General features: G+C 39.6%; 2 protein-coding genes across 2 annotated transcripts; both read left to right on the top strand.

The window, feature by feature from the left end:
• The first annotated feature begins 719 nt into the window (after window positions 1–719).
• Window positions 720–8,958, top strand: CLUL1 (clusterin like 1). The gene is made up of 7 exons (XM_035125288.2): window positions 720–830; window positions 1,863–2,011; window positions 4,000–4,167; window positions 5,294–5,735; window positions 6,402–6,539; window positions 7,254–7,468; window positions 8,779–8,958. The coding sequence occupies exons 1-7, from the start codon at window positions 728–730 to the stop codon at window positions 8,956–8,958; spliced, it is 1,395 nt and encodes a 464-aa protein (XP_034981179.2). The 5' UTR covers window positions 720–727.
• A 3,951-nt stretch (window positions 8,959–12,909) lies between these two features.
• TYMS (thymidylate synthetase) lies at window positions 12,910–19,397 on the top strand. The gene is made up of 7 exons (XM_035125562.2): window positions 12,910–13,118; window positions 14,477–14,550; window positions 14,955–15,129; window positions 16,168–16,269; window positions 16,748–16,923; window positions 18,332–18,403; window positions 18,979–19,397. The coding sequence occupies exons 1-7, from the start codon at window positions 12,917–12,919 to the stop codon at window positions 19,114–19,116; spliced, it is 939 nt and encodes a 312-aa protein (XP_034981453.2). The 5' UTR covers window positions 12,910–12,916; the 3' UTR covers window positions 19,117–19,397.
• Window positions 19,398–19,405: the final 8 nt, after the last annotated feature.

Genomic DNA, 19,405 nt, shown 5'->3' on the forward strand with positions numbered 1-19,405 from the left:
GCATGTGCATAAATTTCCTGAACTGGAATGAATGGGACTGAAAGGTGTTTAATTAGACTCCAGAGCATATAGTGGAGAAGGTGGGAGAAAAGATATATGAGTTTTTGCCATTAACTTCAATAGGAAGTTGATTACACTGGATACATTTTCATTGATACTGATACCCCACACATATTACATGTTCTGCATTATTCTAAATAACACAGAAAACAGCTTTATACTGTGGGAAAACTAGTTATTTTCAGGAAAGTTAATGAATCCCATTTTAACATGTATATTATTTGAAAAAGCATCTCTGCTTAGCAAAATGGGAATCCTTTTGGTTTTAATATTTACACTTCCTTAAGCAGCTAAAGAATGGAAAAGGTTTTCATTAAAAGTTAATATATATTAAGGGGGGGAGGAAACACTTTGATACAAAATGTCAGGCTTAGCGTCATTTGAAACATTGCCACAATGTTGTTGTACTGTGTGTTTCCATTGTCATAAGATATTGTTACATACTAAAGCATTTTACGTACTGGCAGAAGCAGTCTTTGGTACTGGGCCATTCTTTGAAGAATTTTTTTTTTTTTTACAAAATGCAGGGAGGAAATATTTATTATCACCACAGTAAGAAAATACTAAATGCATAATATTTCTAAATTAATCCTCCTAGCTATCTGAGATGTATCTGAAAACCAACTCCTTAACCTATTGTATTGTACTCATTCTTAATGCAGAAAACATGAAGCCTGTACTATTCTTAATAACGTACTTATTATGTCTGAGGGGACATCAGTGTGCCCCTGCCATGGAGGGAGACATAAATTTTGTGGAAAACCTGAAAGGTATGTACGTGTTAAACCTTTGTGCTGCCTACTATCTTTCTGAACCCGCAAGAGAATAAAGAAGCCTCATTTGAACCTGGGAACTTGCTACCTCTTTACTAGGGAGACATTCTCAAGATCACTGAACACAGATTAGCTATTGCTTAACCCTGATTTATTGCCCTGCTGTAATAAATGTAAGCATTCTAGTCCCATCTGGTAATTGCAAATATAGCACCACAACATGTTAACCATTCTACATTAATTGACCACCAAGATATAGTCTTGGATGTGGATTATAAAATGATTAGTATCACTTCTAGATCAAATAAATAGGGCAATAATAATATTCTGTGCATATCGACTCAGAAGTAAACTCCACTGAGTTCAATGGGACTTGGCTTTCCTGTCAATGTCAATTGCATAGAGCCTAAATTGATGGGAAATGAGCAAAACTCTTGGTGGTCATAAGCTCTCTGCATGGAATTAGTTACCTCAGTTATCAAACTGATGGTTTCTGGGACTACCGTATTTTTATTGCAAAGCCTGATTTGAAAAGGACCAAGTCATTAAAAAAAAAATATTGACAGAGAATCTGCTGTGATATTCCGTTCAGTAACTAACTGTACAGTAATTCTGAACAGTAACAAGATGGCCTGGCTGAATTGCTCATGAAATCTGTTGGCTTTTTGCCATTGGGAATAATGCCAAGATGCCTACATTATTTTGACAAAATGTGTTGACACTTGTATGAAATATAGTTTATATGATGAGCATTCTGTAACTTCATTTGAAAATTAAGGTTCAGTAAGTTAAAACATATGATTGCTGAAAAGCATAAACTACATATGATTAACAGGAGATTCTAGTCCAGTTTATCTGTTTGTATATACATTGAGGACAGAAGCAGAAACCCTATTATTAGTAGTATTATTATTAGTAGTAGTAATAGTAGCAGCATGTGTTAATTGTAATTCGGCAGCTAGGCCACAATTTAAGGGATTGTTCATTAAAATTATTACTAATAATAATAATATGGCATTCCCCCCTCAGTTTTATCTGAAGTTGGAGAGAAATATGTAGATGAAGAGGTAAAGAATGCACTGATTGGCATTAAACAGATGAAAATTATGATGGAAAGAAATGAAGTCAAGCACACTGATCTGATGAAAACTTTAAAAAAGAGCAGTGAAGAAAAAGAGGTAAATTTAGTCACCACAGTTTTAGACCTGGAGTGACTCAAATGTATGACATAACTGTTTTCAGTGCTGGGACAAAGGGTACAACTTTTAATGCTGTTTTTATTACTGTACTGAAATGGAGATGTGATTAGATGGGAATCTTTCTAAATCAGATAACTGAAGCTTGGAGAATAAGCATTCCGCATCACAAAACATGGGCCTTTAAAGCAATGCAGCACTCTAGTGTTCAGAATGTCACCTTGGAGAACCTCCACATAGAATAAGTTGCACTTGAGTTGCTCAAAGGAGTAAACATTTTAGCTACATGATACCTACATCATTTGCTGCACATGAGAAGAAGAAAACATTTTTCATGTGCGCAAAGCATTGTAAGTCAGTGCTTGTTTATTAGGGTGGTTAGGAATGCTGAATAAATGCAGCACTTGATTATTAAAAACAATATTGTCCAAAATTCCTCATGCCTTAATCCCTTTACAAGGAAGCATGCATGCTTTCTAGGAAATCCTCTCCAAACAATAATAAATTGCCAGGAGTGGCTAGTATCTATTTTGGAATAAAAACAACAGATGAGTGCCATATGGTATGAAGCTGAGATTTGCTTACCTGCATGGCTCTCTGACTAACTGTTCATACGGCTGTGGTTAACAAGTAATCACTCCCTAGAATTGGAGCACAACCATGCTAAGGGCACCCCTAGCACAACCGTGGAAATGAAGGGAAGGTGATTTCGGAGTCTTCAGGAAGACTAACAAGAAGAAGATGTTTGCGTGCACACAAAAGCTCATACCAATAACAAACTTAGTTGGTCTCTAAGGTGCTACTGGGAGGAATTTTTTAATTTTGTTTCGACTACGGCAGACCAACACGGCTACCTACCTGTAACAAGAACAAATGCCTTGAAATCAGGGGGTTAATGTGCCTTACCATGTTCATCTTCTGAGACACAAACAAGCCTCTACTGTCAGCTATCAAATCCAGGAGGGGCTGGACAGCTGTTCCTATAGTACCACTGCTCAAAGGAGCAGCTGAGGTTCTGATTTGCCCCTGGTGCCAGCTCAATCGAGAAGAGCTGTCAATCAGTGGTAGAACACATGCTTTACATGTTCCATGTTCATTCCCCAGCATCTCCAAGTAGAGCTAGGAAAGATTCCTGCCTGGAGACCTGTTGCCAAAAGGGTTGCAGATAACTCAGAGTTAAATGAACCAGTAACCTGACTCATATGGCAGTTTCATGTGCTCATATGGCATAGTGGTGGTGGTGGTTAATGGAGGGGGAATAAAAGGAGGGGAAATAGCATTGCTTTTGCAATGACCTCTCCACATGTCATTGTGTTGCAAGATCCCACCTGATTTACCATATTTTTCTGTGTTAGGTTCCCCCCCTAAAAAATAATGTAAAAAATTAGGGTGCGTCTTATACACATATAGTGTCTCCCCCCCCCCTTTCTTAAATCTGAGTCCCCCAAAATAGGGGGCGTCTTATAAATAGGGGCATCTTATAGACGGAAAAATACAGTATATGCTTGTTAGGAAGGCACATAGGAAGCTGCCTTATCCAGAGTCAAACCAATAGTTCATCTTTCTAAATATTCTGGACGCTGACTGGCAAAGGCTCTCCAGGGTTTCAGGAAGGAGGCTCTCCCACCCTTACCTGGAAATGGCAGGCATTGAACCTGAGACCTTCAGCTTGCAAGGCAGATGTTCTGCCACTGAGCTATGGCCCTTCCCCATGATCTAGCTGTTGACTGAAGCAAGAAAAAAATATGACTGGCACTATCCTTGAACATGGAAATGCAGAAATCTTAACTTGAGGATTATTAAGCACAAACATTTAATGTGCCCTAAAGTGGATTAGTGTTTCAGCACGGGACACAGCAATTCTGTAGAAATAACGTATAACTGAGCTAAGGCCGAATTTCAAAATGCTGACGTGTATTCTGAATTAAGTAACTTTCTGATCCATAAGTTATAACCAATTCCTTCCTTAGGAAGCTCTAAGACTTATGAATGAAGTCAAAGAAAGACTGGAAGACGAAGAGCAAATATGCCAGGGGTCTTTGAAGAATTTATGGGACGAGTGCCAATCTTGTCTAGAAAGTAACTGCATGAGATTTTATACCACCTGCCGCCATGGCTTCTCCACATTTACAAGTAAGGTAAGAAGCATGTGAGGGGAAGCAGCGTAACTGTATATAGTATGTATTCTACTAAAAGCCAGGGCTGTGTGCATGTCATCATCTTGAGAACCCACAGAGGAAAAAAAGGAGTAGAGTTGAAATCTCAACTTTCTCCAGCTTTCTTTTTATTTTATTCAGCATAGTCAAAAGTCAGAGGTGGAGCTTTAGTGCATCATATAACCCTTTGCTCTTTGTTTTGGTCAGCAGAAGCAGATTAAAATATAAGCAAGATGCATGCAAATTTTCCCTGGGTTCATAAATTATAGGAGCCACACAGCTTTTCTTGGTGTAGAATTTGACCAGAGTGTTGACTGGAGGGTTTGACAATGCCAAAACAGCTCCTTCAGGCCGTAACATAGCTGCCAAGTTATCCCTTTTTAAAAGGGATTTTCCCTTATGCTGAATAGGCTTCCTCGCGAGAAAAGGGGAAACTTGGCAGCTATGGGCCGTAATCCTAAAAACAAGGAGAGTAAAATTAGTTGGGCACAGTGGGACTTGCTTCCAAATAAACATAGGATTGTGTTGCATATCCCACAAACCTGCCACCTACCCTAAATTGGATCAGAATTTTCAGTAAAGATACTCATTGTCCAAGTAAGACACTTGATTTTCTGGTCCTTAGTTAATTTGAAAGATAATACTTGCTTTTGTGTATTTCATTTTAAGGTTAAATGAATACAGCTGCCATGACATATTAGAGTATGGTGTCTCAGCATAATTCAGTTACAGTGGTACCTCTACTTACGAATTTAATGCGTTCCGAAGGCACATTTGTAAGTAGAAAAAAATTGTAGGTCGAATCCCATAGGAATGCATTGGGAGAAAAGATTCGTAAGTAGAAGCAACCCTTTCTAAAAATTCGTAAGTAGAAAAAATCCTATCTAAACCGCATCCAAGATGGCGGACGGAGCTCCATTCGTAAGTAGAAACATTCGTAAGTAGAGTTATTCGTAAGTAGAGGTACCACTGTAATATGGAAAATTTGCATTTCAAAAAGTTAGGGGTGTTTACATGCATGTGCTTTCGAAACATTCCTTTGTACCAATTACCAAAGGATGAGAATTGGACAATTTGCTGACAGGAACTATTTTCTCTCCACATACAGGTTGAAGATTTTTTCAAGAAATTGACTCCATTATCACTTCCTGTTTATGAGCTTCAGGCGCAAGATCTTCAGTTTAAGAAAAAACCCGAAGAAGATGCCCAGCTAGCACAAATGGAACACTTGTTCAACCAGCTGTTATCTGACATGGGCACAATCTTTGAAAAAAGCTCTGTTTTTTTCAAACAGATGCAAAAAGAATTTGATCAGTCTTTCCAAATGTATTTCATGTCTGACCCAGACTTGACGGAGCCCTACTTTTTGCCAGCTTTTTCTGAGGTAACTGTAAGAAACCCCGTTCCCCCTAAAGACTGGGAGGCACCAGGCTTCCTCCAACTAGTTTTTGACTTCAGCAAAACTGTCCTGGAAGGTGTTGGTGAAGTGATTACTGAGGTATTTGAAGAATACCGAGAGACTGCAAGAGACATGGCAGAACAACTTAAAGGCAAGTTGTAAAACTCGCATTTTAATATCAGTAGCATTGAACCTTTACTGTAGTATTTTGTATTCTTAGGAGCATATCTATTCAGGCTGGTGTAAATCACTGCAATGCTATTGTAATATGTTCTATATTATTATTATTATTATTATTATTATTATTAATTGTATTTACATCCCACCTTTTTTGCCAAGTGGCTCAAGGTGGTGTATATCACTCACCCCCTCATTATTTAATCCCAACAGCTGCCATATGAGGTAGGTTAGGCTTAGAGTTAGTGACAGGCCCAAGCTCATACAGTGATAATTCATGGCTAAGTAGGGTTTGGATTCTGGTCTCCCAGGTCTTAGTCCAATACTCTAACCACTACACCACACTGGCTATCCAAAAAGCAACAATTGTATTCACTGGCTTGATTTCCATTCTGGACAGGGGATGAACAAACTTGATTTCTCATCTACCTCATTTTAGGTTACTGACAGTTTCCTATGCAAACACCATCAGACTGCCACTGTCAGCCTCATAAATATGTCTTCTGCTTTTAAGTTGGTTGTTTCATGTCTACTTCGATATTTAAACCACTCAAGATCATATTTTACTTAATTAGATCTATGTTATTGTTAATGTAGAGTACCATGTGTATTGTTAACATCGTATGCATGTTTACTCTAGATTCTGATGGAAGTGGAATGTTTTCTAAGAACATGGCAGACCATGAGAGAACTCCGTGCAATAAGCTGCGTCAAAATTCATCGGGATGCCCTCAATTTCATGAGAGATGCCAAAAATGTCAGGATCATTTTATGCGAGGTAAATAACGGCCTTGTTCATCACCAACTATAGTACTGTCAATTTCTGTTTTGCAAAATAGTCATAACTATTAAGATTTAATTGCTGATGAAATGGTTTTCAGAAGCCACAGCAAAAACTGAATCAAATGATTCAGTAAAACTTTCCTAAGGACGAAATATATTGTAGTAGGTGTTTTTACTTGCTATAATAAAACCATACACGTCCAAAACTATATACTGATGAGCCCACAGCAGAATACAGCTGCATAGACACTGTTCTACCACTTAAGACTTTTTATAACAATTCTGAGAATAGGTACTTCTATATGCTTATATTCTCACAATATCTCATGAAAACAGCCAAAGCTTACTGTGACTGTAATAGAGGTTGCTTTGTTCTGTTTTTAATGGTATATTTTTGTTTTTAGATGTATTGTAAGTTGCTTGGAGACTTTAGGGTAACAGACAACTAGCAAGCAATCATCATATATCTTAATAAAACGTCAATTGCTCCCAAGCAAATATTTATAGGATTGCTGGATAGCTACTCTAAGGCTGCGGTCCTAACCCACTTACCTAGAAGGAAGCCCCACTGAATTCAATTGAATTTAATTTCTAAGTAAACATACTTATGTGAAAGAAAAGCCATTACACTTTTTAAAATATATGAATGATTAAGAATGTTTCTTAAATTTCTTAAGGACGTTTTCTACATATTGTTTGATTCCTATAGTTTGCCCTGATGTTCCTGAACTACATACAAAGTATGATGACGCCTTTAAGCTGGTTAACATCTCTGGTGAGCAATACCAACAGATTCTCCAGATGGTCAAACGTCACACAGAAGACACAGCCTACCTGTTGAATAAAATGAAAGAAAGATTTGGATGGGTTTCCGAACTTTCCAACATGACTATTGGACCAGAAAACATTTTCAATATAGTAAAGGTAAATGCCAAACATTAAAATGCCACTGCACAATGATCTCTCTGTTCTCTTTCACTGATATTTATTGCTTCAGTACTGCCTAGGGAAAATGTGTGTATGTTATTTTTGTTCTTTAAAATACTAAGCTCTTACGGAGGTAGATTTTAAGTATACTTGATAATCCCTTGATGATCTGAAACTCCAGAGCTTAGACACTAGCCTACTCTAAATCCTTTTAGTGTGATGATCGTTAACTGACCTGTATCACCATCTGACAGCAATGAAATGGCACAAACAGGTTTGAATTTCTGTAAATTACTTTTCAAGAAGAAGAGAGTTTTGCTAGCATCTGACAGGCGTCTTCTTTAGATCAATATAACAAAAACATAGCTCAGGGCAAAGGGAATGTTATAATCCTTCAGGCACATGTCATGCAGTGCCTCCAGTAATTTTCCAAAAGGTGTTTCTAAAATTGTTTCCCAAGCTCTCGCTTGCACCGAAAATTATAATGGAAAGATAAATTGTGCAATATTGCATACAATTTACATAGTACCCCAGGGTGACTTAAGAAGGAGAAAAAACAATTGTTGAGAAGTTTGTTTTGTGATCCATGGATGAGGAATTGGCATCACCAAGACCAGGGGACTAGGAGGTATTGCTTCTTGTTATGCCCATCTGGGAGCTCAGTGCAGAACCAGCATATGCTGGAGGGCTCAGGAGGTGAAACTGCTGTAGTCTCTGGGAATTCCATTTCTCTCTCCAGGACTCCTGGCTGCTTGGGTACCAATTTGGAGAATCTGTACCTTAATTGGGCTCTTGGAACAGACAGGGTTTCTGCTGCATTCTACTGTTTATACTGATGCATTTTAATTAATAAGGGTATTTATATACTGCTTAATAATAGCATATAATGCATTGTATTGTATACTTTATTTTACTCTATTTTTGCAAGCCCCCCCCCCCTGCCCGAGAACATATGATGGGTGGCTCCATGAATATGGCAAATGAAATAAAGAAAAGAAATAACTGAAATGTGGACAATATATTATCAAATATCATTGAAACTATGCCCCAAATTGCTAGCTTTTTCTTGGGCCTCTACATCCCTAATAGCAACCATCAAGCAGTTAGAAATGTATTTCCCATCATCAAAATAATGATGCTGATGCTGATAAATAAAACCAAACAATACAATTTTAGATTGTATTTGGTAAATAAACTAATTTAAGAGCGGCATTTATTATTCCTTCACTTAAAACTGAGAAGTTTAAAAAATGATGGTGTGTCTTGAGGCACCGTATTCTCACATATGTCACTTTCTTCTCCTTCAGGTGTCATCAAGTGTCAAAGGAGGTGAAGCTGCCAGCCTAAATGAAACTGTCGTAGATGTGAATATTTTGACTTCACCTACTTTTACTGTCAAGGTTCCCCAAGATCTGGACACTGAGAGTTCAGAATTCATTGAATATGTAGCAGGGAAGGCTTTACAGCTTTACAAAAAGAATTTCTAGGCAAGGCAAGTTGATTGTCTTTACATTAAAAAAACAACGGTTAAATTGTAATTTGTAAATTCTCTTTTATAGATAAGGCTTTCGTTACTGAGAATGGGTGGTGGAAAGCAATCATTTACCACAGGTGCACTTGTTGTGGCAAACGTTTCCTTAACACTTGACAGGATGAGATGACTAAGCAAGTCCAGCATTAGGGAACACACTGGTAGTTTGGTCATCTGAATGGCTTCTACGCCAGTGTTTACTGAAATACAGCCCTTATTTATGTTCCACCCACTGCTTTTTTAGTTACCAGTGGATATACACTCACACAATTGGTTCTCTATTTGTATGGTTGTGTGTGTGTGTGAGAGAGAGAGAGAGATGGAGGGAGAAGGCAGACAAAATGAGTTTAGCAGCATGTGAGTAGTGGATCTTGCCTGTGTGAGTAGAATCCATCACAGGATGGTCTGGCATAATACAGTGGAACCTCGGTTTATGAACACGTCAGTTTACGAATTTTCGGTTTACGAATGCCGCGGAACCATCTGGAACGGATTAATTCACTTTCCATTACTTTCAATGGTAAAGATCGCTTCAGTTTATGAACGCTTCAGTTTATGAACAGACTTCCGGAACCAATTACACCCATGCTTCGGGTTAAGTACGCTTCAGGTTGAGTACTCCACAGACCCGTCTGGAACGGATTAATCCACTTTCCATTACTTTCAATGGGAAAGTTCGCTTCAGTTTATGAACAGACTTCCGGAACCAATTGTGTTCATAAACCGCGATACCACTGTAAATAAAAAGAAAGAGCTCATTCTCAAGCCTGAATCTCAGGAAGATGGTGACAAAACCAAAGGTTGTTAGATTTTCTAAGTCCAAAGGCCTGATGTGTTCCTACTACAGTGGTACCTCTAGTTACGAACTTAATTCGTTCCAGAGGTCCATTCTTAATCTGAAACTGTTCTTAACTAGAGGCGTGCTTTCGCTAATGGGGCCTCTTGCTGCTGCTGCGCTGCCAGCACACAATTTCTGTTCTCATCCTGGGGCAAAGTTCTCAACTCGAGGTAACTCTTCCAGGTTAGCAGAGTTTGTAACCTGAAGCATTTGTAACCTGAGGCGTTTGTAACTCGAGGTAGCACTGTAATGTAAAAGTCCTGCACTGCTGTTGAGGAGTGAAGAGATGCATTGGTGCAGTGGCATACATTATATCCTTACAACTTTAGGAAGTTTTCAATGTTTGGTGTTTTATTGTGTTTTTAATATTCTATTGGGAGCTGCCCGGAGTGGCTGGGGAAACCCAGTCAGGTGGGTGGGGTATAAATTTTTTTTTAATTATTATTATTATTATTAAAACCATTTAATGATTTGTTTAGGTTTGTTATGAAACTTTATTCATTGTTAAATAATACTATTTGTTTTTGTTTTTTATCTCCCTATAGAGGAAGAAGTGAACAGTGAACAGTGAACTTTGAATCCAGCATATTCTCCTTTAGCAAAGTACACCAAAAGTCATCATACAGAAAAAACCTGCAGATGATAAAATGTTTAATAAATGTGTTGAATATCAGTATGAATGTAACTCTTATGATTTCTCTCTGCATTCAGTTGAGAGCAAATCTAAAGATATATAGCCGGTGAATACTGAAAATGTATTTGGATTATGTGTCCAAAGAGAGGGGTAAGAAATACATGCATATATTTCAGCTGTATTCTGTCCAGTAATGTAGATGTTGGCAGAGGTATTTTTAAAGTATACAAAAGTCCTGAATATGTAGTTCCACTTATTAATGATTTAGATCAGTTTTGCATGTGTGCTCTGGTTAAGGAACCTGTTCTATTTGCTCCCCACACTATACCATAATGACATGTATCCAAAACATGGTATCAAGTTTTTACATTGTAATGGCAATGAAAGAATAGGCTGTGGTCCTTCTGTACTTGACAGGGTTCACTGTGTAGAGGGTGAAATCGCAGAGAGCAAACCTGAAGTGCACATACAAAGCCATCTACAATAGTGTATGAATATTCATGTTTTTCATTCATTTAAAAATATACTTATTCTTTATATTCTTGCTTCCCGAATAAACAAAAAAATGCATCAACCTCTTATTTGTAGTTTGAATAATTTTATAACTAGAATCAATTCACTCAATGTGGGACCAAGTTATATTTTATGAGCACAATCAAAACATCACAAATTAATTGTGCAGCTTTTGACTTCTCCAGAACTCTTTATTAGGCTGGTCTAATAAACGTATTACTCTAACAGGGATTTTGGAAATTTTCTTATAGACCAGCAAAGATCCCTTTTCTATATTCTGTTCTTTGCCAAATCCAGGCAATTTCCTATTAAATGAAGAGCAAGTGACTTTATGCAAAATTAATGTTGTATTCTTTGTGATATTCACATAGTTGGACATTGCTGGAACAAGATTCTGAGTTTTACTCAGCAGTGCATCTTATCTGACTGTTCATACATTAGAAGAATGTAGGTGCAGTCAATTTTGCACTTGCGTCTTAAGAATTTAACATAGGAAACCAGCTGTACTCCATACTGAGTGTTATCCAATGTAATCTAAAGGTATATTCCCTGATATCAGAATATTCCTGATTTCAAAAACTGATTAAGAATCACCATTGTTCATATAAGCTTGAATTTATAAAGTGTGGAAGAGAAAAACCAGTTATATCCACACTACACATTTAAACTATACTTATACCACTTGGGACATGGGTGGCGCTGTGGGTTAAACCACAGAGCCTAGGGCTTGCCGATCAGAAGGTCAGCGGTTTGAATCCCTGCAATGGGGTGAGCTCCCGTTGCTCGGTCCCAGCTCCTGCCAACCTAGCAGTTCGAAAGCACTCAAAGTGCAAGTAAATAAATAGGTACCGTTCTGGCGGGAAGGTAAATGGTGTTTCCGTGTGCTGCTCTGGTTCGCCAGAAGCGGCTTTGTCATGCTGGCCACATGACCTAGAAGCTGTACGCTGGCTCCCTTGGCCAATAAAGTGAGATGAGCACCACAACCCGAGTTGTCCACAACTGGACCTAATGGTCAGGGGTCCCTTTACCTTATACCAGGGTTTCCCAAAATAAGGCCCGGGGCCCGGATGCGGCCCAATTGCCTTCTCAATCCGGCCCGCGGATGGTCCGGGAATCAGCATGTTTTTACATGAGTAGAATGTGTCCTTTTATTTAAAATGCACCTCTGGGTTATTATTTAAAATGCACCTCTGGGTTATTATTTAAAATGCACCTCTGGGTTATTATTTAACAATCATGGCTTCTACCAAATAATCCCTAAAATTGTAGTTTACTAAAGGTGTTAAGTTATTAAGAGACCCCTCACAGCACTCCAAGGAGAGGACCCCAAAATCCAGCCTAATGAGGACTGAGCATGCTCGCTGTAGGATAACCCCCGGCCCCCCAAAAAGGGTCCTGCAACTTTAATAGTTGTGGTGGTGGGATTTCTGCCGGCACATCTTGTACGGCAAGCTGGCTGACTGTTGGGGTGGGGAAATAGAACTGGAGTACCCAGAATGCTGCAAAATCTTGTACAGTATTCCAACACACAGCGCAAACCGGCAGCCAAACTACGAACCGCTCAAGATTATGAAAACCAAGAGGACATAAAAAGTATTGTTCCGATCACCAGTTGAGTCCCTAAAGGGAGGCAGGCAGGCATCGATGTGATGATGATACAAACACCATGAAGCAAACCCCGCTTAGAAGACCAACCGACCGCGCGGGCGGCGAGAAGGAAACGCATCTACCTTCAACGAGAGCCGCGGAGGATATAGGAAACGTGACAGCCAATAGCAAAGCAGGATCTGCAGCGGTGCCCGCCTCCACATCACTCTTATTGGATCGGAGGGGAAATGGGTGGGTGAGCGCGCCAATTCCGAAGTTGCGCCCCTCCAGAAGCTGGATGCCCTCGTTGTAGCGCTGGGTTTTCCCGCCCGCTTCCTCGCTATGCCCGCTGTGGTGACCGAGACTGAAGGCCCGAGTCGCGGGGAGTCCTCCGGCGCGGCGGCGGCGGCGGCGGCGCCTCACGGGGAGCTCCAGTACCTGAGGCAAGTGGAGCAGATCCTGCGCTTCGGGCACAGGAAGGAGGACCGCACGGGCACCGGCACCCTCTCCGTCTTCGGGCTGCAGGCGCGCTACAGCCTCCGAGGTGAGCCTCTCCTCCCTCAGCCCCGGCTCTGCTCTTTTATATCCCCCTCAGCAGAAGGAAACTAGGAGACGCTGCTCCTTCCTGCTAGGGGATAATGGCGCCTCTCGATCCTGTGGAGACGCAATTCGATACCTATCAATCAAGCAATCGGGAGCGTTGTGGGACTGACGACCATAAAAATAAAGCCCTAAGCTTGTTTTTAAAATGCTCCCTTTTCAGTTCCTCCCAGCTGCAGCGGCAGAGGAAGGACGCAGCGTTTCCCCGCCAAAAACCGGATTATTAACGGCAGAGCGCATTTTGAGTGTGTTTGTTTATGTGCGCGCTATTATTTCTGTCCCAGCTCCCGACCCCCCCCCCCGATTCCAGGATTATGGGCACAAGCTAAAAGTTAAATGTAAGAATCGTACCATTTCTCTCATCGTGGGGCCGAGGGGTCTTCGCCCCCCTCCCATTAAATATTTGAGCCCCCAAAGTTGATGGGCATTGCCATTCACATAGTGTGCGTGCACCACGCCTTGTGATCTTACCTGCAACCCCCCACCCCTATATTTTATTTAAGTTCGCACTCCTGTCATAGGCAGTCTGGAGCAATCCAAACCCCGGACTGCTTCTTTTGATAGAGGAAAGGGGGGTGCACGTTGAGCTCCTCAAGCTCAACTCTGGTCCTAAACCTCTGCTGCCTTGCGGGATATCTTCTGGAGAAGAAAAGGCTAAGGAGGAAACCCTACACAAATCTGTAGTGGAGTCCCTAAGATGGCTGGATGGCACCTTGTATGCCGCCTCCTGGCAACTCCTGCAGTCAAGCTGGTGCCAAATGTATTGCTCTGCTTTCCTTTGGACCACATCAGTGAGGTCGAGAGGCGATCTTGTCATCTGGGCAGCCCTGGACATCTATGCAACACTTGCGCCCCTGGGAGGTCACTTTGGAAATCTGATGCTTCCTGAAAGGGTGGTTTGACAGGTACATATGATTCGGTGGACATCCCTCTCTGCTGGCAGTGAAGCCAGAAATGGTATAGGCTGTGAATCCACCGGATTTTGCTGCTCTGATGTTACCACCATAATAGACCTGGATATGACATAGTAAATTCTTTCACTGGAGTCCATTGGGCCGAGGATAAAGGTTAAAGGGGAAATAATAAAACCATAATCCACCTTCTTCCCTTGCTGCAGCAAAACAATAGGGCTTTAGGTGTAATGGTTGGTCTACCATGGATTCTTCTTTTCTCTGCCCCTTCCTACAAATAGAATTGTTCTGTCCATATTTACCGTAATATTTGGTTTTCATTCCTCTTAAATGTGTACTGATGCATTACAGATATTCTCTTATCTGGTCTAACTTTCTTAATTATTTTCAGATAATTTTCCATTGCTAACAACTAAAAGGGTTTTCTGGAAGGGAGTACTTGAAGAGCTACTTTGGTTTATCAAGGTATGGTATGTAATTGGTATGTACTAGTATGCAGCAATATTCTATGTATTACTTTTAGTTCAGAACTAGTTGAGACATTTAAATTTTTACTGTGTGCTTGGTTTGACAAGGTATGATGGTCCTTTTTGTGTGTGTTCAAGTCTTCTATATCACCCTTGCTATCTATGTTCGTGTAGTGTTAAAAAACTGCAGAATGTACTATCCCACACACACTTCTGTACAGTACTGCCTTTTTAGCATAAATGTTCATAGAATTGCAGAATTGGAACATATCCCAAGGGTCATCTAATCCAACCTCCTGCAATGCAGGAAGCTCAACTAATAATTCTAAGGAATTCAGGAAGTATCTTAAAATTATGTTCTTAATTAACATGAATAAATATTTCCTTTTTTGCCCCAAACAGGGTTCTACAAATGCAAAAGAACTTTCTGCTAAAGGTGTTAAGATCTGGGATGCCAATGGTTCTCGTGAATTCTTAGACAAACAGGGATTCTTTTCTAGGGAGGAAGGAGACTTGGGCCCAGTTTATGGCTTCCAGTGGAGACATTTTGGAGCTGAATACAAAGATATGCATACAGGTAATGACACATTCCATTGGTTTCCTATATTGAGGTATCCTCCATACTGAAGACAGGATTAACTGCTTAATTGAAAATCCAGTATTCTAGGTACTGAAGAGATTATGGTAAAATTCATGCCTTAAATAGAACACATTTCCCCTTCTAGGGTACACCCCCCCCAAAAAATACAGCTGCTCTGGGAAAGAATTAATGTTCCTAAAAGATGCCTTTCTGCTCATTTGCCCATTTCACATATTATTGTGTGGGTTCTTGGGTAAATAAAGAGTACACAAAAGTATTTAGAAACTTAGCAGAAAGGTACTAGACATGGCTGCAGAGGGCATGCATATAGCTACTATCACAATCCCTTCCTTCTCACAGACTCCCACCTATCCTATGTTAAAGATGTGGTGGGGGTAAAAGGGTGTCAAAAATAGTTCTTCATCATTCAAGCCACTCCCATCAATAATAGTAATAATGGCACACATAAGTTCATATGGAAATCTGCATTGAGGGAACACAATAAGCAAAAAGTTATAAAAATAGTGTGAAATCACAGAATGAAGGGGCGGTATTACTGCAGGTTCATGAGCAAGGAAGAAGCAGCAGTACCAGAAAAAGCACTGATGGATTCAAGCTTGCTGTGCATTCAGAACCTTTGTGTTTCTTAGTAGAGGAAAATTATCTCACTATTAAGTACAGTGGTACCTCGGGTTAACAAATGCTTCAGGTTACAGACTCCGCTAACCCAGAAATAGTACCTTGGGTTAAGAACTTTGCTTCAGGATGATAACAGAAATCGTGCTCTGGCGGCAGCAGGAGCCCCCATTAGCTAAAGTGGTGTCTCAGGTTAAGAACAGTTTCAGGTTAAGAACGGACCTCCAGAACGAATTAAGTTCTTAACCAGAGGTACCACTGTAGTTTTGTAAATTTTAGTGGGGTAGTATAAATGATATGAATTCCCTCCTAAGAATGAACCTGACAATTGACGGTTTCACAGATAATTAAAAATTTATCAGTTGTCACATTGTCACACTTTTCCTTCCATATTTTCAGATTACACAGGGCAAGGGGTAGATCAGCTGCAGCAAGTAATTGATACAATCAGAAACAATCCAGATAACAGAAGAATAATCATGTGTGCGTGGAATCCTAAAGGTATGGTTATGGAATTAATTGTCATTGTACCTTGTAGTTGTGCATGATAATCCTGTTCTCAAAAACAGTGGAATAGCTTGCGTATGTTGTTTGTAAACTGACTTTTGTATGCCTTGGCTTTTGTATGCCTTGTGGTTATGATCAAAGTACATATTTTAAATGTATTTTTAAATAAAAAATGCACTCGGCTTTTTTTATAAAATAATCACCAAACTACTTCTGTGTTCACCTGGGAAAAGGGAAGCTGCCACTACAATACTCTACACAAAATGCATTAAGAACTGGCCAGTTCTTTAGAATTAAGTTTTAACATTCTTTTCCCTTTTTTGTCTTTTTCTAACAATGACACACTGTTGCTATGTTGGGAAATGGTAATTGCTACGGTAGTTTAAAAAACAAAGCCAACAAGATCATACTGTGGGTGGAGTTTTGACATTGGACATATCCTAATTTTTGCCGTGTTGTGTTTGCTTCTCAGATATATCCTCAATGGCCTTGCCTCCATGTCATGCTCTATGCCAGTTCTATGTTTTAAACGGTGAACTCTCTTGTCAGCTGTATCAGCGTTCTGGAGATATGGGGTTAGGAGTACCTTTCAACATTGCCAGTTATTCATTGCTCACTTCAATGGTTGCCCATGTTACAGGCTTGAAGGTATTTTTAATGCCTTTATCTATTTCCACTTTAAAAATACAAAATAAATAAACTAGAAAGAATGTAGTAGTATAAGAAGACTTGGATGGTATATAAATGAAAAACTTTTGAAAATTTGTACATGGTGTTGAACTTCAGAACAAGTTTCATATTTCTTCGACAGTGCTATTGTATACACTTCTCAGAAGTATGCCCTATTAAGTTCAATGTCACTTGACTCCCTGTTAAGTGTGTGTAGGATCTCAGCCTTCATTATTTGGATGGTGTCTTACCGTAAGAGTCAAAAATAGCGTGTTAGCATAATTTGTAGAAAAAGAATTCTGGCAGTGGTTCTACCATGTCAAGCATTTTATAGTCCAATGTGCTTGTATCTTCCACTGGCTGCCGTAATTTGAGAATCAGAAGACTGTTGTGATGTTGCCAAAAAGTCCTGAAAGTTAATACAGCTGCTGTTCTAATATTTCTGTTTATAAAAGCTACGTAGTTATGAGGAACTTGGGAAATGTTTGTAGCAAAACTAAACATCTCATCACTATAAGCCCAATGGATCAAGGTACAGATGTTCAAACTCCATTTCCTGTGCCCGTTGTGAGAAGCACTTGAATTTTCCATGGCTGTAATTCTGCACTTTGTGATCATACAGCACAGGGTGCAGAGCAACTCCCAGGTCCTGATAATTCTCCAAAAACTGCTTCAGTGTACAGTGGGGCAGATCAGTGCCAGACTAGCCAGCCTGTATCTTCTTGGTGCTAGCTTTTGTTCAGGTCCTCAAGTGCAACCTGTTCTTGCTTCAAGTGGGGAAAACTTGTGGGGTTCTGCTCTATCTTGCTGGGAGAGTGCTGCTCACATGTAGGATTTCTGTTAGTTGGCCCCACTGGATTAAGCTCAAGACAGAGGAATTATGCAGAGGCAGGGATGTTGTCATATGGACTTGCATACAGGATCGCACCATATGTGGGTGGCTGCTTCTTGAGCCAGTAGAACAATTTACCCACGGAAAGTAATTAATGTTAACAATTTATAGCTGCTACTCTAATGAGGTAGATATCCACTAGAAAATTATGAACTACAGATTTTATCTGGAGTATGCAAACATTTCTCCTTCATGTGCTTGCATTCAAACCAGTTCAGAATAAGGAATATAACATCTAATTTTGTGTGTCTTAAATGGCTTGCTCAGGAATCTGGATAGAGCAATCTTGCTTAAGAAATATATCAGCATGTACAGGGTGGCCCAAAAGTAGGTATACAATTAATTAATTAATTAATTTGCTGATATTGTGAATGATGAGAACTTGAGTCAAGAACAAAGAATGGATTTTAAAGCAGTATACCTACTTCTGGGATACCCTGTATATTCTTGTTCATTCTATTTCTAATATTAAGGCTGTGTTTCTTTTTTCTATAGCCTGGCGAGTTTATACATACACTAGGAGACGCTCATATTTACCTGAATCATATCGAACCTTTGAAAATCCAGGTAAATAGTTGGGCAAATAGCCAGCCTTACTACTCACACTGTGTATTTCCTTCCATATATTGAATTAGTTCAGTCTTTGAGTTAAAGGAATGATGGAATGCATTACTCATAGTGCTTGTCATTTGCTTAATAATATAAGAGCTGCTGAACATGACCAATACATTATGGATGTGATCTCCATGGGCTTTGAGTGGGTTGAACACAGCTTTCTAAAAGGTGAAAGGCTGTGCAGTTTACTGGACTGTTCACATTTCTGTAAGTGCTGGAGACAAAACAGGCACAATCTGCCCAAAATGTGACTTTAACATCAGCTGTTCCCCAGCATTGACTAATTGGGCTTATATTGGAGCATTTGTGGGTAGATATAGCAGCAGCAGAGCAACTACTGGTCATTATGTGTGCAGTTGATATTCCTAAACAAGTATAATGTTTAATTATACAAGTATTAACATGAAATGATTTAAAACAAATGTCATTGTGAAATTTGTTGCTAAAGTGAATACCCCTTGCATAATTAGTCTATTTTATATGAATGCCATCCCTCTGAAAAAACCAACTCTACTTTAAAATTTCAGCTTCAGAGGCAACCAAGACCTTTTCCAAAACTCAAAATTCTTCGCAATGTTGAAAACATCAATGACTTCAACGTGGATGACTTTGAACTAGAAGGTTATGATCCTCATCCGTCTATTAAAATGGAAATGGCTGTCTAGGTGACTTGTAACAGTGTTTACTTGCCTTAAGGTCCAATTTGCAGTAGTGCCCTTAGAAGAACCGTATTTTGACTTTCTAAATATTAGAAAATACTAAAGATATTTCATGATAAATTATCATGGTTTTCTTATGGAGTTTGAAGTATGCACTGTATCCAATGAAGTACTCCCCCCCACCCACCCCCCGAGGATACATTTTTCAACTTCACTTGCTGTGACAGGTTAACTTTCTAGGTTTTATAATAGAAAAGCACTTTCTACAATTTCTGAACTATGCAATAAAATGCAC

Source organism: Zootoca vivipara, chromosome 8 (assembly GCF_963506605.1).
Source record: "Zootoca vivipara chromosome 8, rZooViv1.1, whole genome shotgun sequence".
In the NCBI taxonomy this organism is placed as follows: domain Eukaryota; kingdom Metazoa; phylum Chordata; class Lepidosauria; order Squamata; family Lacertidae; genus Zootoca; species Zootoca vivipara.

Bases quoted from the DNA above. Each gene is read 5' to 3' on its own strand.
- CLUL1 (XM_035125288.2), top strand. From the start codon at position 728: ATGAAGCCTGTACTATTCTTAATAACGTACTTATTATGTCTGAGGGGA. The intron at 831-1,862 runs GTATGTACGTGT...TTCCCCCCTCAG, and splicing joins TTTTGTGGAAAACCTGAAAG to TTTTATCTGAAGTTGGAGAG. The intron at 6,540-7,253 runs GTAAATAACGGC...TGATTCCTATAG, and splicing joins TCAGGATCATTTTATGCGAG to TTTGCCCTGATGTTCCTGAA.
- TYMS (XM_035125562.2), top strand. From the start codon at position 12,917: ATGCCCGCTGTGGTGACCGAGACTGAAGGCCCGAGTCGCGGGGAGTCC. The intron at 16,270-16,747 runs GTATGGTTATGG...TTTGCTTCTCAG, and splicing joins GTGTGCGTGGAATCCTAAAG to ATATATCCTCAATGGCCTTG. The intron at 16,924-18,331 runs GTATTTTTAATG...TTTTTTCTATAG, and splicing joins CCCATGTTACAGGCTTGAAG to CCTGGCGAGTTTATACATAC.